Source organism: Terrapene carolina, unplaced genomic scaffold, assembly GCF_002925995.2.
Source record: "Terrapene carolina triunguis isolate 2854851 unplaced genomic scaffold, T_m_triunguis-2.0 Scaffold233, whole genome shotgun sequence".
NCBI classification, from domain to species: Eukaryota; Metazoa; Chordata; order Testudines; family Emydidae; genus Terrapene; species Terrapene triunguis.
This window is the reverse complement of record NW_020664584.1, coordinates 13189081-13202138: the sequence shown is the minus strand read 5'-3', so window position 1 is coordinate 13202138 and position 13058 is coordinate 13189081. Positions and strand designations below refer to the sequence as shown.

The window sequence follows — 13058 nt, the reverse complement described above, 5'->3', positions numbered from 1 at the left end:
GCCGCAGTCGGGGCAGGGGAAGGGGCGCTCGCCCGTGTGGATGCGCTGGTGCTGCACCAGGGAGGAGCCAGCGCTGAAGCGCTTGCCGCAGTCGGGGCAGGCAAAGGGGCGCTGCCCGGCGTGGGCCCGCTGGAACCGCAGGAACTCGGGGCTGCGGCTGTAGCTGCGCTCCGCTGGCGGGGTGGGGAGCCCCGCGGTGCCATGGAGGCGCCGGTGCTTGGCCAGGTGGGCGCTCTGGGTGAAGCACCGGCCGCAGTCAGCACAGGTGAAGGGGCGCTCGCCCGTGTGCACCCGCTGGTGGCGCAGCAGGTTGGAGCTGCGGCTGAACCGCCGCCCACAGCCGGAACAGCCAAACGGCTTCTCCACCGCGCCGCTGCAGGGCGCCCCCCGGTGGGCCAGCAGGGCCACGTCGTCCCCAAAGCTCTCCCCGCACTCAGCACAGATTGTTGGTCCCACCTCGAAGCGGCCGGTGCCCTGCTGCACCTCAGTCTGCTGCTGGCTCCAGCAAGCGTCCCCCTGCGGCTCCACTGTCCCAGCCCCCTCCTGGCTCTCCGTCCCGATCCCATCCAGGCGGGGAGCCCCCTCCTCGCTCTCACTCATGGCTCCGTCGCCTGCTGGGACACAGAGTAAATCCAGAGATTAATCCGTCCCTGTGCTGGAGAGAACGAGAACCTCAGGGGGTGGAAAGGGGCAGCGTCAGAGCAGCCTAAGGGATTGGGACACTCGCTCTGGGAGTCGCAGTCACCAGTAACTCTCGGAATGCCGGCACTGAGAGAGATGCAAAGGGCTGCAGGTCCTGATTCACTGCGGCTCATGCGATTTAGACACCCAGGTCCAGACTGACAGCTGTTTGGACACCTAAAAACCCAACAGGGACCTAGTGGGTGCTTTTATCTGCTTCTCAGGTGCCCAGATCTCTTTAGACTCTGGCCCTCAGTTCTTGTTATTATACCAACCAGGAGATGGGCACATCCCAGCCCCTTCGGCAGCTCTGCGAATCCTCCTCATGTCGGCAATACCAACACCTTGGACGCAGCCGAGCAGATCTCAGAGAACAGCAGCCAATGGGGAAACCCTCATACAAGGAGGGATGCTTCCAGTGGGGGCCAATGGGGATCTGTTCCTGGCACAGTGCTGCTCAGGACCTTTACCAGGGATTCTGGAAGGAAATCTCAACTCCCAGCTGGTAAAGCAAGCGGCTGGCACCCAAACCACCAGGGAGGAAGAAGGACTCCTGATGCTAAGGGACAGCATTGGCACAAAAACAAATGGGGATAAATGGCCAGGAGTAAATGCAGGCTGGAAGGAGAAGAAGGTTTCTAACCACCAGAGGAGGGGAAGGGGGGGGCTGGAGCAGCAGGACAAACATCTTACCTAGTTTCCCGATGCAGCTTGAGAACTGCCTGACCAGGACGGTTCCCTGGGGCTACAGAGCACTGAGCTGGGTAGCCGAGCACGGCCACGGGGAGGAGATTTCTGGCAGCTCTTTGCTCTAGGAAAGGGCTGAAGGAGGTGCCAAGGCTGGAAGGCGGAGAGATGAATTCAGGGTGAGAACAAGGAGAGCTACCTCACAAAGCAGTCTGGCTGGCTTAGAGTTTTACACCGCTGCCAGCACCACAGCAGCTGAGTATCTTCCATACACCTGAATGGCTCCCCCAAGAGCCAGTCCCGTCCCTCTCTGGAGGTGACAGAAAGCTCTGCTGGGGTGATCCAGCCAGAACTGCAGCATGCAGCAGTGCCAGGGCCTGTGAATTCGGAGTGAGGCGCAGTTCTGCTCCAGCCCAGCTCCAGGTGGACACAAGCCCTAGGTGCACATCACTGTCTCGGAATCTCCTTCCACCGGGAACGAGGGGCAATGGGACAATCTCTCTCAAGCATCCGGGGGCCCAGCAGGGCCGATCTCCAGCCTCCTCTGGCTCTGACACTGCCCCCTGCCCTCCAGAGCCCGCAAAGCTCCTGCTAAAGGAGAGGAATGGGCTTCTCACCCACAGCAGCTGTGAACTTGGGCTCCTGCATGTCTTCCCGCACTGGGTCTCTGTACAGGGTCCACTCTGCCTGGCAGATGCTCCTGGCCACCTCCCTGCGTGTCCAGGCTCTGAAACAAGAAGTTTCCGAAGCTCAATCCTGGCTGCTCTCCCCCAGTCTGCTCTGGTTTGGTCACCATTCCCTCCAGCCCCCCACATCTCCTCCACCCCTGCTCCCCCACAGAAAGACGGGCACTTCTGCAGGTTCCCCACACACAGCATATTCACTGCCCCGCCCATGGGGACAGACCCCCACAACCCTGGAAAGCCCACCCCCCAAGCCAGCTACACACAGGGGTTCACCTGGGGGATGCACAAGCTGCTGCTCGGGACCTGCCAGGCCCAGTGAGAGCAGGGGCCCATCTAGCCTGGTATCGGGGCTGCGACGCTGGACAGCGCCTGCTGCTTCAAAGGAAAGAACAAGAGCAGAGGCCAGTGAAGGAGGGGAAAACGGGGCCCAGCCGGGGCCACCACTTCCCGCAGCATCCCCACCCCAGAACTGTGCAGGGGAGACCCCCTCGGGGAAATCAAGACACATCATTGCACCGGCGGGCACACGCACTTCCTCTCTGGCTGGACCGTGATTTCTCACACCCACACCGCTCACCCTACGCGCACACACGCACTATTGCTCCCCAGGCAGCCCCGAGCCCCGGCCACCCCGCGGGCAGATGGGCCCCCACGGCTCCCCAGGACCAGCCCCTCCCCGGGCACAGGGGCCCCGGCCCGATCCCGGGCGCCGCCCCCCGCAGCTCCCCCAGTTACCGGGACCCTCGGGCTGGGGCCGCGTCCCCGGCGCTCGCCCCGCGGGGCCCCGGGCGCAGCCGGCTCAGTGCGCGCTGGGCGGGGCGGGACGTGGGGCAGGGAGCGCAGCAGCCTGCGCTCCGGAGCCAGCCCCCTCTGGCGGCGCCTGCTCCTGGCCGGGCTGCGAGCGCAGGGGCCCCTGGAGCCGAGCAGAGGTGCGGGTGGCGGCGGATCCCTCCCCCCCCCCCGCCGCCCTTGGGGGCTCCTCACCAGCACTGGGGGACCCGGTGCCTTATTTCTGCTCTGGCTCGGTCTGGCTTCCGCTGCCAACCACCGGCTCTTCTGCCGTTCTCCGCTCTGGGGGATTCTGCCCTAGGCTGGGCTTGGACACTGGGATCAAGTCTCCGCTCTGTCTGCTTCGGGGCGGGCTGAGCAGAGTGAGCTGTGCCTGCCTCTCCCTGGCAGGCTTGTCTCCAGGCCTCTCCAGTTATTGGTGTGGCTCTGCTCTGCACCCTCCACATCCCTGTACAATGTGGCCATCAGAGCAGGGCTGGAGGCCCCATGCCCCAGTATCCATCTCAACCCAATGACCTATACAGAGGTTCCTACTCACCACCCCGTGTAGACATCCATGCCTCCCCTTAGCCCTTGTGCCACAGCATCGCTTTGGGAGTGCATGGCGAGTTTCTTGCTTTTTGTGCCCCCTCAGGCCTTTCCAGGGCGGCTGCTGTCCAGGACTCAGTCGGTAGGGCTGGCTGGGTTTCCTTGGGCCTAGATGTGTCACATTTCACTGGGCTGAAATAAAATGCATTTTGTTTGAATTAGGCCATTTTCTCAAGCAGTCCAGAGGGCTCTGTATACCCTGTCCTCACTGAGCTGATATTTGGGTTCTCCACTCATTTCCACACCACTGGAGATCATGGTGAATTGCACCAGGACTGGCATGATCCCCACAGAACCTCATTAGAGACCACTGCATTTTATGGAGCTTGTCCACCAAGCCCATCATAGAATATTAAGGTTGGAAGGGACCTCAGGAGGTCATCTAGTCCAACCCCATACTCAAAGCAGGACCAATGCCCAGACAGATTTTTGCCCCAGATCCCTAAATGGTCCCCTCAAGGATTGAACTCACAACCCTGGGTTTAGCAGGCCAATGCTCAAACCACTGAGCTATCCCCCCTCTTGCATGTGTGCTCCGCTGATACCCTGCAATGCTAGCTTTCCATGCCGAACTGAAAGGAGCCCAGAAAGAGCCCAGAGCCAGCTGTGGGGAGTGCATTATTGCTAGTGTACAGGTGTGCACTATTGCTAGTGTACGGGTGTGCATTATTGTTAGTGTACGGGTGTGCATTATTGTTAATGTATGGGTGTGCGTTATTGTTAGTGTACGGGTGTGCATTATTTTTAGTGTTTTTCGGTGTCCCCAGGACGCCCAGGCCAGGGTATCACAGACATGCCCAGCCCCAGGGCTTGGGGGGGGGCAGGGAAGGCAGGAGTCATGCTGGGCACCTCACTGCCCTGAGCAAGGGTGGGGGGGCTGCTGCACGGGGATCCCACAACAGGGGCACCAGAACAGATATTGCTTTCGCACCTGGTTCTAACTCTGCCTGTGTTAGCGCTGAGCATCTCAGGACTACATCTCCCAGCATGCACCATGCCCAAGAGGAATCTCCCAGCATGCGTCACTCCCGGTAGAGACGCATCTCCCGGCATGCCCTGGCCCAAATGGGCGGTGCGTCTCCGGACACGCCCCGTGTCCCAGCGTAATCTCCCAGCATGCATCATGCTCAGTAAGAGCTGCATCTCCCAGCAGGACCTGCGCCCAAGGGAATCTTCCCCCATACACTGCGACAAGTCCCGCATGCATGTCCCAGCATGCCACTTGGCTGTCCTGCCCATGCTGCTCAGAACTACCTCTCCCAGCATGCCCTGCTCCCAGTGCCCGGGCTGCAGCCCCTGCCAGGGGGAGAGGGCAGATGGCCCTCTTGCGGCGAGGCAGGGCACAGGGAGCTGGAAAGGTAACCTGGCCAAGCCCCAGCCCCCAAACACCAGGTCGTTGTAAAGTCACATGTGGGGAGGTTTGCTGTCAGGGGTCTGGGCTGGCAGGCTGTGCCTGTCTGTGGCGCATTATCAGGCTTCCCCCCAGAGCCCTGATCCGTGCCTGTGACGAGAGATGCGATCTCAGGACTCTGGGAGCGGAGGCTGGCAGTGAAACTCCACCAGAGTGGGCAGTGCGGAGGGAGGGGCTCCGGCCCATTGGATTTCACTGGAGACCTGGCCTCTGACTCCCCCAGAGCCTTGTGAGAGCCCCAGGGCTGATATCACACTGAGACCAGCCACCACAGCAAACATTCCCTGTATCTATAAATCCACCCCCCTACACCCTTTGTTCTATCTAACCCCGTACACCCCTCTAGCTATATATTGTTAATACCTGTTACCTGTTAGTAAATATTCACCCTTTTAGCCCCTTTCTTTCTGTATATTTGATTCATTTATATATTAACTATTCTTTAGAAACTCTAGGATATTAACAAAGCGTATGTGTGAATTCTAAGGCCCAGACACTGGTCCTTGACTGATAAGTAACCTTGATCAATAAGAACGGCCATCCTTGGTCAGACCGAAGGTCCATCTAACCCAGTATCCTGTCTTCCGACAGTGGCCAATGCCAGGTGCTTCAGAGGGAATGTGGAGCACAAGATCTGGTCCAAGGTGTGAACCATCCCTGCCTATTCTGGCTAATAGCCATTGATGGACCTATTCTCTATGAATGTATCTAGTTCTTTTTTGAACCCTGTTATAGTCTTGGCCTTCACAACATCCCCTGACAAAGAGTTCCACAGACTGACTGTGTGTTGTGTGAAGAAATACTTCCTTTGGTTTGTTTTAAACCTGCTGCCTATTAATTTCATTGGATGACCCCTAGTTCGTGTGTTATGAGAAGGAGTAAATAACACTTCCTTATTTCCTTTCTTCACACCAGTCATGATTTTATAGACCTCTATCATATTCCCCCTTAGTCATCTCTTTTCCAAGCTGAAAAGTCTCAGTCTTATTAATCTCTCCTCATACGGAAGCCATTCCATACCCCTAATAATTTTTGTTGCCCTTTTCTGAACCTTTTCCAATTCCAATATATCTTTTTTGAGATGTGGTGACCACATCTGCACGCAGTATTCAAGATGTGAGCGTACCATGGATTTATACAGGGGCAATATGATATTTTCTGTCTTGTTATCGATCCCTTTCGTAATGCTTCCCAACACTCTGTTCACTTTTTTGCCTGCCGCTGCATATTGAGCAGATTCCTATTCAGGAATTCTGTGTGTTAGGCCGTAGCTAACAATCTGTGGCTTCCCTGTGTCTATAAAACTCCAGCTAGTCCGAGGAACTATCCCCTTCACATAGATATCGATACTGCTTACATAAGCATATATAAGTCCATTAATGGCTATTAGCCAGGATGGGTAAGGAATGGTGTCCCTAGCCTCTGTTTGTCAGAGGATGGAGATGGATGGCAGGAGAGAGATCACTTGATCATTGCCTGTTAGGTCCACTCCCTCTGGGGCACCTGGCATTGGCCACTGTCGGTAGACAGGATACTGGGCTAGATGGACCTTCGGTCTGACCCGGTACAGCCGTTCTTATGTTCTTATAAACCTGGGAAACTGATAAGGGAGGATTGTTCCAGCAGATGTTTTCTATTAGGGAATCAACAGGGAAGACTGATTATGGGGAAAGAAAGAGCCAGTGAACATTATTATCTTGAAGAATTATTAGTCCTCTCGGCTGTAAATAATCCTGCCTTCACCCATAAACCAGGTAAGATGAGCATGTACAGCTATGACATCACAATGTATGGTTCTTTTGGCAAAGAGGGTCTTTATAACACTGATGTTGGAACTGAGCTGGGGAATGAAACCAGGCATCCCTCCAGGTGCAGTGAAGGAGCCCTAGCAGCTCTGGATCTGCCGTCACAGGGTGGTAAGCTAGCTAGTGGTTCTGTGCAGTGCTGTACAGTACTAATCTCTGATGGAACCTGTGAGTAAATAATTCCAACTCCTCACTGTCATTCGACAAGCGGGAGTTGGCATTAACTCAGACACACACAGGGCCAGCTCCAGCGTTTTTGCCACCCCAAGCGGCGAAAGAAAAAAAGAAAAAAGCTGCGATTGGCGGCAGCTCTACCGCCACCAATTCATTCTTCGGCGGCAATTCGGCGGCAGGTCCTTCCCTCTGAGAGGGACTGAGGGACCCGCCGCCGAATTGCTGCTGAAGAGCCGGACGTGGCTCCCCTTTCCATTGGCCGCCCCAAGCACCACCTGCTTGCTGCGCTGGTGCCTGGAGCTGGCCCTGGACACGCAGCACCCCATGTCTGGAAACCTGCCACCAAACCCTGCTCATAACCAGCTGGGGCGTCTGATCATAGGGTTCGGGGGGGGGGCCTCAAAGCATGAAAAAACTCCTGTTTTCATTCAGCACCAGCAATTATTGAGCTGGATCATCTGCCCCACACACACACACCAGGAGCTGGGGGATGGTGGAGGGGCTGTGCAGCACCTGGTGTCATAGGGGGCCCGGATCTGGGTCAGTGTCTGCAACAACTAGCACAATGAGGGCGAGATCTCAGTCTCGGGGTTCAGGCAGCAGCCTCACACACACCCCAGCCCCCCATGGATAGGGCCCCCAAATAGACCCAGATTGCGACACAGCTGAGCCAGACCCCTCTCTGGGGGCTGGGCAGGGGGCAGCCGGGCGGGGGGCCAATAACAGCCCAGGCCCTCTCACTCTTCGGGGCTGCCATGGGCAGGGCCTGCCCGGCGGCGGACCTGGCCAGGAGCAGGCGCCGCTAGAGGGGGCTGGCTCCGGAGCGCAGGCTGCGGCGCTCGCTGCCCCACGTCCCGCCCCGCCCAGCGCGCACCGAGCCGGCTGCGCCTGGGGCCCCGCGGGGCGAGCGCCGGGGACGCGGCCCCAGCCCGGGGGCCCCGGTAACTGGGGGAGCTGCGGGGGGCGGCGCCCGGGATCGGGCCGGGCTTCCTGCACTAGGCTGGGGGGCGGCTGCAGCCTCTGCTGGCGATTCTCCCTGCTGGCATAGAGGGGCTGGGGGCTGGGCACTGCCCTCTGTCCCCCCCCCCCAGCAGTGGGGCCTCCCCGGATCCCCGCCCGGGCACAGCCTCCCTGCCCCCCAGGGCCTGGCTCTCCCCAAGGACAGGGATGGTGCCATGGGAGACGCCTGTCTCCTCCCCCCTCCCCCCCCAGCAGGACCCCACCCGCCCAGGCTGCCCTGGCTTCCTGGATGGAAGAGTCCCGGGTCGCAGCCCCACAGGGCTGAGAGGATGGGCAGATGCCTCTGGGTTAACTGGCTCCAGTGTGGTGCCCAAGTGCCATGAGGTTAACCCCCTGAACAGACGGCCAGGGGTAGCGGTGAGCTTGGAGTCTCCAAATGCAGCCTGGCTGCCTTCCTGGAGGCCCCGTTCAGGTGTGTGGGATGTATCCCTCATGCACTGTCCGAGCCGGGTCCGCTTGGTCCCCCCGGCCCCAGTCCAAAAGCTGAAGGGAAAAGTGACATTGTTATGAAATACCCTCAGGTAAAACCAAAGCAACCTCTGGTCAAGCGTGAGGCCGGACGGGGCCATGGGATCAGCTCATCCGGCCTGGCACGTGGAGTGGAAAGTGGGGAGGTTTGGACTGGCCTTAACTCCCTGGGGCTGGGCATTTCCCAGCCTGGGACAGTCCCCGAGGGCTCGGCTGCCAGTGTACCTGCAGCCCTGGATGCTGCTCCCCTGGAGATTCCCCAGGCTCTGACGCTGTTATTTCTCGACAGGCGTCTCCCAGCCTCTGTAGGGTGGCTGCCTTGGTGGCGCATCGGGGAGCAGCTCGGTGAGTCCCTTCTCTTCGTGAATGCGTGGCACTGCTGGCTGGGGAGAGGGGCCCTGTCTCAGGTGGCCAAGGGCGACCCGAGGGGCTCCCTCACTGGGAGGAGCTGGGGGCTGTGGAGCAATACAGTGACAGCCTTTTGCCAGAGATGCAGAATCTAGAACTGTTGTGTCCAGAGAGATCGGGGCTTGGAAATGGGGCCGGAGCCATGAGGATCCAGTTTAGACCCTGACCTCTCCCATCTCCTTCCCCTGTACCAGGCTGCCCTCAACTCCCCGATGGAGCGCGGGGAGGAGCTGCGGGTTCCGGATTCCCAGGGCCGTGAGGAAGGGGAGATGCCACGTGGTGCCAGTCCAGGTGAGGAAGGGGTTAACCCAACTCTGGCACGGAATGGCCCCAAAGCTGCTGCAAAGCTCCCAGCATGACCCATCTGTATTCACCTGGCCTGAGATACAGCCCCACTAGCCCTGGGGGAACCCCCCACCACCCTGTGTTGTCTCTGGGGCTCAGCCAGGATATGGGGCAGAACTGGCCCCTCTGCCCTCCCCTGGGGTGGGTTTGGGGGGGTCAGACCCTGGTTCCCAGCCCTACAAACAGAGGTTTATTAGTGACACGCACCCCCACCCGCAGGGTCCCTTTGCAGGGAGCTACTCACATCTGTGTCTCAGCAGATGATCAGGCGAGCGAGCAGGGGGCTGTCCAGGTGGACGGGGCACCCAAAGGAGCCCAACTGGACATTTGCCGGCGCTCGGAGCGGGTCGGGAGCCTGCGCCGGTCAGGAAGGAGAAGCAGTGCTGGGCAGCAGCCAGAGACCCCCACCAAGCCCGTCCCCCAGCCCCGAGGAGCTCAGCAGCGCTACATGTGTGCCGAATGCGGCCGCGGCTTTGCCGTGAGCGCCCGCCTGGTGAAGCACGAGCGGACCCACACTGGGGAGCGCCCCTTTGCCTGCGCCGAGTGCGGCAAGTGCTTCACCCAGAACGCCAACCTGGTGCAGCACCGCCGTACCCACACCGGGGAGCGCCCCTTCTGCTGCGGCGACTGTGACCGGCGCTTCGGCACCAAAGCCGACCTGGCCCGGCACCGCCAGTCCCACACCGGGGAGCGCCCCTTCCGCTGCGCTGAGTGTGGCCGGGGCTTCAGCCAGAGCTCCAACCTGCTGCGCCACCAGCGCTCCCACACCGGCGAGCGCCCCTTCGCCTGCCAGGACTGTGGGGCTGCCTTCGCCCGCAACGCCCACCTGGCGGCCCACTGCCGCACCCATACTGGCGAGCGCCCCTTCCGCTGCGGGCAGTGCCGGGAGTGCTTCGCCCAGGCCACCGCACTGATCCAGCACCGCCGGCTGCACACAGGCGAGCGCCCCTTCGAGTGCTCCGACTGCGGCAAGGGCTTCACCCGGGCCGCCACCCTGCAGCATCACCAGCGCCTGCACGCCGGCCAGCGCCCCTTCCCCTGCCGGGACTGCGGGGCCACCTTCGCCGCCCACGCCACCCTCCGCCAGCACCGCCGCAGGCACTCCGGGGAGGCGCCCTTCCGCTGCGCTGAGTGTGGGCGCTGCTTCGCCGTCAGCTCCGCGCTGCTCCGGCACCAGCACGTCCACACTGGGGAGCGGCCCTTCACCTGCCACGAGTGCGGCGCCGGCTTCAGCCAGAGCTCGGCGCTCGTCCGCCACCAGAGACTCCATGACTAGTGCCTGGTGCTCCCGGGCCCGGCAGCAGCAAGCCAGCACGTGACCCCTGGCGGGAGGGGGAGACTCCGGGCCCTGGTGGGAGAAGGGTGCCACAGGAGGCCCCATGTGAGTGGGTGAGGGGAAGGTGCTCTGCGGAGGTGGGTTAATTCAGCTGGAATAAATGAGCCCACAGGGTCTGCGGTGTTAACGGGACCCCATCGCTGCCCAGTGCTAAGCAGTTCCACTCGGTTCGGGGTTTCCGTCCAGAGACCCCGGCTTGCTGAGCCCATGGCTGATGTCCCAGCGAACATCTCCTTAGCCTTCGATTAAAGCTACCAAAAAGAGCGCTAACCAGTTGTAGCCTTTGAAACGTAAAGTATTCAGTCTGGCTTTCAGTTCACAGCGGGTGCCCATGGGAATGGGGTGACAGCGGGTGCTCATGAGAATGGGGTGACAGGAGGTGCCCAGGGGAATGGGGTGACAGCGGGTGCCCGAGGGAAGGGGTGACAGCAGGTGCCCAGGGGAATGGGGTGACAGCAGGTGCCCAGGGGAATGGGCTGAGTGAGCCGCTGTTGGGTTGTTGAAGCGCAGCTGAATGATTAAATTTGTCCCAAACCTACCTCGCCCTTGTTAAAGGGATTGGAACCAACAGAAGGCAAAAAGGAATTGAATTGTCATGGAGTCGGGGTCAGGTCCAGGGGGGTCTCTAGGCCCGATGCTATTCAGTATCTTCATCAATACTCAGCTAAGGGGTGCCCCAGGCCCCCCCACAGACTTCGGGGGGGCCTGGGGCACCCCTGTACATGCATGCCCATCGCCCCGCCCCCCATCTGGTCTCTGCCCCAACTTCCTCAATGCTTGGGGAGGTCCCCTCCCTGCCTCCCACAGGGAGCCTCTCCCGCCTACCCCACAGGTGGCATTCGCTCCCCCTCATCCTAACCCTTGGGGCTATTTCCCCATTGGCTCCGTGCTCCCGGCTCCAGGGCCCCCAAAGAGATCCCAGGGAAATGGCCCTTTGCCAGATGGGCCCACCCTGCTGACAGGTTCCAGGCCACCGCTGCTCTGGGTAAGTTTTAACCTGTAACACCCCAGCCACGTCTGCTCTAACAACAGCAGGTGGTGACCGGTGCCAGCTGCTTGGTCAGCACCCCCTAGTCCACGGCCAGAGAGCATTTGGGAATGAGGAATTGTCCCACAGGCAGAGGTGCCGCTACCCAGTGGGGGACTGTGCACAGGGTCCGGGCACACGCCGGGGAGGGAGCCCCCACAGTGAGCGGGCCCAGCGGCCCCAGCAGCCAAGGCCATTATAATGCTGTAGCAGGCACTCTCCAGTGGGCCCCGGAGCCCGGCATGAGCCAGGGCTGGTCTGTGGAGGAGACACGAGTGCTAGAGGGGCTGCCAGGCGCTAGCTCAGCGTATCTGACACCCTCAGCTCCCAAATTCCACCCTACAGCTGCGCAGCCCCAGGACCCCGGCAATCCCAGGCCTCGGGCAGCAGCAGCACCACCGTGCCATTCCTGTGGCTGTGGGGGAACCCAACCCTGGTTCTGACCCCTTGGCCTCCCGCAGGAGCAGAGACACTCACCACTCCACACACTGCCCCTCCCATGTGCTGCCCCAGCCCAGGTGTAGCCCCAAGACCAGAGTGGCAGGGCCTGCTGGAAGCTGGGGCTCCCAAAGGGGGACTAGACCCCATCGCAGTAGGTGCTGGGAGCCTGATGCCCCATGGGTATCCCAGCCCTGGGTGAGCGGCTGCATTCCAGCAGGGGTTACGGGCTGCACTGCGACAGAATTGTTCCCCCTCAGGAACGGCTGCGTGAGCACGCTGGCCTCCCCCCCCCAATGGAGAGGTTCACACGGGACATGCGGGTCAGGCTGTTTTGCTCTCACAGCAGGGCCTCGGCCCTTGCCCTGCCCCCGAACAGCTGCAGAGAGGAGACACTCATTTACAAGGGAGCATTTCCCCCTCTTCGAAACCGTTTATTGACAGAAAACACTACAGAACATGGCACAGAAAGTTCTCCCCTCTGTTCCCACCAGCCACTTCCACAAGACCCCAGCCTCACCCAGCGCTCCCTTTCCCACCGCGTGCCGGAGAGAGGAGCCTGCCAGCTCTGCCGGTAGTGCTCCTGTGCCGTGGGCTCTGCTGGCACGCTCCGTGGGCTGCTTGTACCATGGCTCTGTGGCTACGGGGCGACGTCCCCTTGGCTCCAGTGCTGTGCACAGCCCATGCAGGGCTGTTGTGGCTCCCAGGCCCGGGGACCGGCTCTATCTCGTGTGGATGCGGCGGTGTTTGCAGAGGTAGGACCGAAGGCTGAAGCGCTTGCCGCACAGCGCGCACTCGTGGGGTTTGCCGGCTGCCGCGGCATGGATGCGGCGGTGCTTGCAGAGGTATGAGCGCTGGCTGAAGCACTTGCCACACTGGGGGCACTGGTGGGGCTTCCCCGCCCCGTGGATCCGGCGGTGCTTCACCAGGTACGAGCTGCGGCTGAAGCACTTTTGGCACTCGGGACATTGGAAGGGATTCTCCTGCACCAAGGCCACGGGGGATGGGGGGGTCTCAGCCAGGCCTCCCCCTCGCTCAGCGATGACACATTGAGCCTCTCCGGCCTGGAGACTCTGCAGCGCAGCCAGCGCCAGGCTCTGGGCCATGGGACTCTCTGCTCCGTGGCAGGACTCCCTGTGGACTGTCTGCACTGCACTCAGTGCCGGGCTCTGCTCGGTGCCATGGCAGGGCTCCC

The 13058-nt window shown here is 60.8% G+C and overlaps 3 protein-coding genes across 11 annotated transcripts in view; 1 reads left to right on the top strand and 2 right to left on the bottom strand.

The window, feature by feature from the left end:
- The window catches only part of LOC112107688 (zinc finger protein 2 homolog), a 4365-nt gene extending 1486 nt beyond the window's left edge, over positions 1 to 2879 (bottom strand). Inside the window, exons 1-5 of one of the 4 annotated variants that reach the window (XM_029912588.1) lie at positions 2790 to 2879; positions 2328 to 2429; positions 1986 to 2095; positions 1375 to 1521; positions 1 to 614 (exon numbers count right to left, since the gene is read on the bottom strand). The exon at positions 1 to 614 is cut by the window's left edge and continues 1486 nt beyond it. In XM_029912588.1, the coding sequence (XP_029768448.1) occupies positions 1 to 600 (600 nt within the window). In that variant the 5' untranslated portion in view covers positions 601 to 614; positions 1375 to 1521; positions 1986 to 2095; positions 2328 to 2429; positions 2790 to 2879. The remainder of the gene's footprint in view (positions 615 to 1374; positions 1522 to 1985; positions 2096 to 2327; positions 2430 to 2789) is intronic. The other 3 variants (XM_029912586.1, XM_029912587.1, XM_029912589.1) reach the window with 3 other exon arrangements.
- A 4801-nt stretch (positions 2880 to 7680) lies between these two features.
- Positions 7681 to 10771, top strand: LOC112107684 (zinc finger protein 239-like). 6 transcript variants are annotated; one of them, XM_024201498.2, is made up of 4 exons: positions 7681 to 7762; positions 8599 to 8654; positions 8912 to 9008; positions 9320 to 10771. In XM_024201498.2, exons 3-4 carry the CDS (start codon positions 8930 to 8932, stop codon positions 10336 to 10338), a joined length of 1098 nt encoding a protein of 365 aa, XP_024057266.1. In that variant the 5' UTR covers positions 7681 to 7762; positions 8599 to 8654; positions 8912 to 8929; the 3' UTR covers positions 10339 to 10771. The 6 variants fall into 6 exon arrangements, 5 of the variants coding, with proteins under 5 accessions (XP_024057266.1, XP_024057271.1, XP_024057270.1 ...); XM_024201503.2 differs by having other exon boundaries at positions 9323 to 10770; XM_024201501.3 differs by lacking the exon at positions 7681 to 7762 and adding an exon at positions 7800 to 8253.
- A 1518-nt stretch (positions 10772 to 12289) lies between these two features.
- LOC112107690 (zinc finger protein 2-like) overlaps positions 12290 to 13058 on the bottom strand; it is a 1017-nt gene continuing 248 nt past the window's right edge. The window contains exon 2 of the mRNA XM_029912590.1: positions 12290 to 13031. Within this exon, the coding sequence (XP_029768450.1) occupies positions 12586 to 12969 (384 nt within the window). The 5' untranslated portion in view covers positions 12970 to 13031 and the 3' untranslated portion in view covers positions 12290 to 12585. The remainder of the gene's footprint in view (positions 13032 to 13058) is intronic.

Bases quoted from the DNA above. Each gene is read 5' to 3' on its own strand.
- LOC112107684 (XM_024201498.2), top strand. From the start codon at position 8,930: ATGGAGCGCGGGGAGGAGCTGCGGGTTCCGGATTCCCAGGGCCGTGAG. The intron at 9,009-9,319 runs GTGAGGAAGGGG...TCTGTGTCTCAG, and splicing joins GCCACGTGGTGCCAGTCCAG to CAGATGATCAGGCGAGCGAG.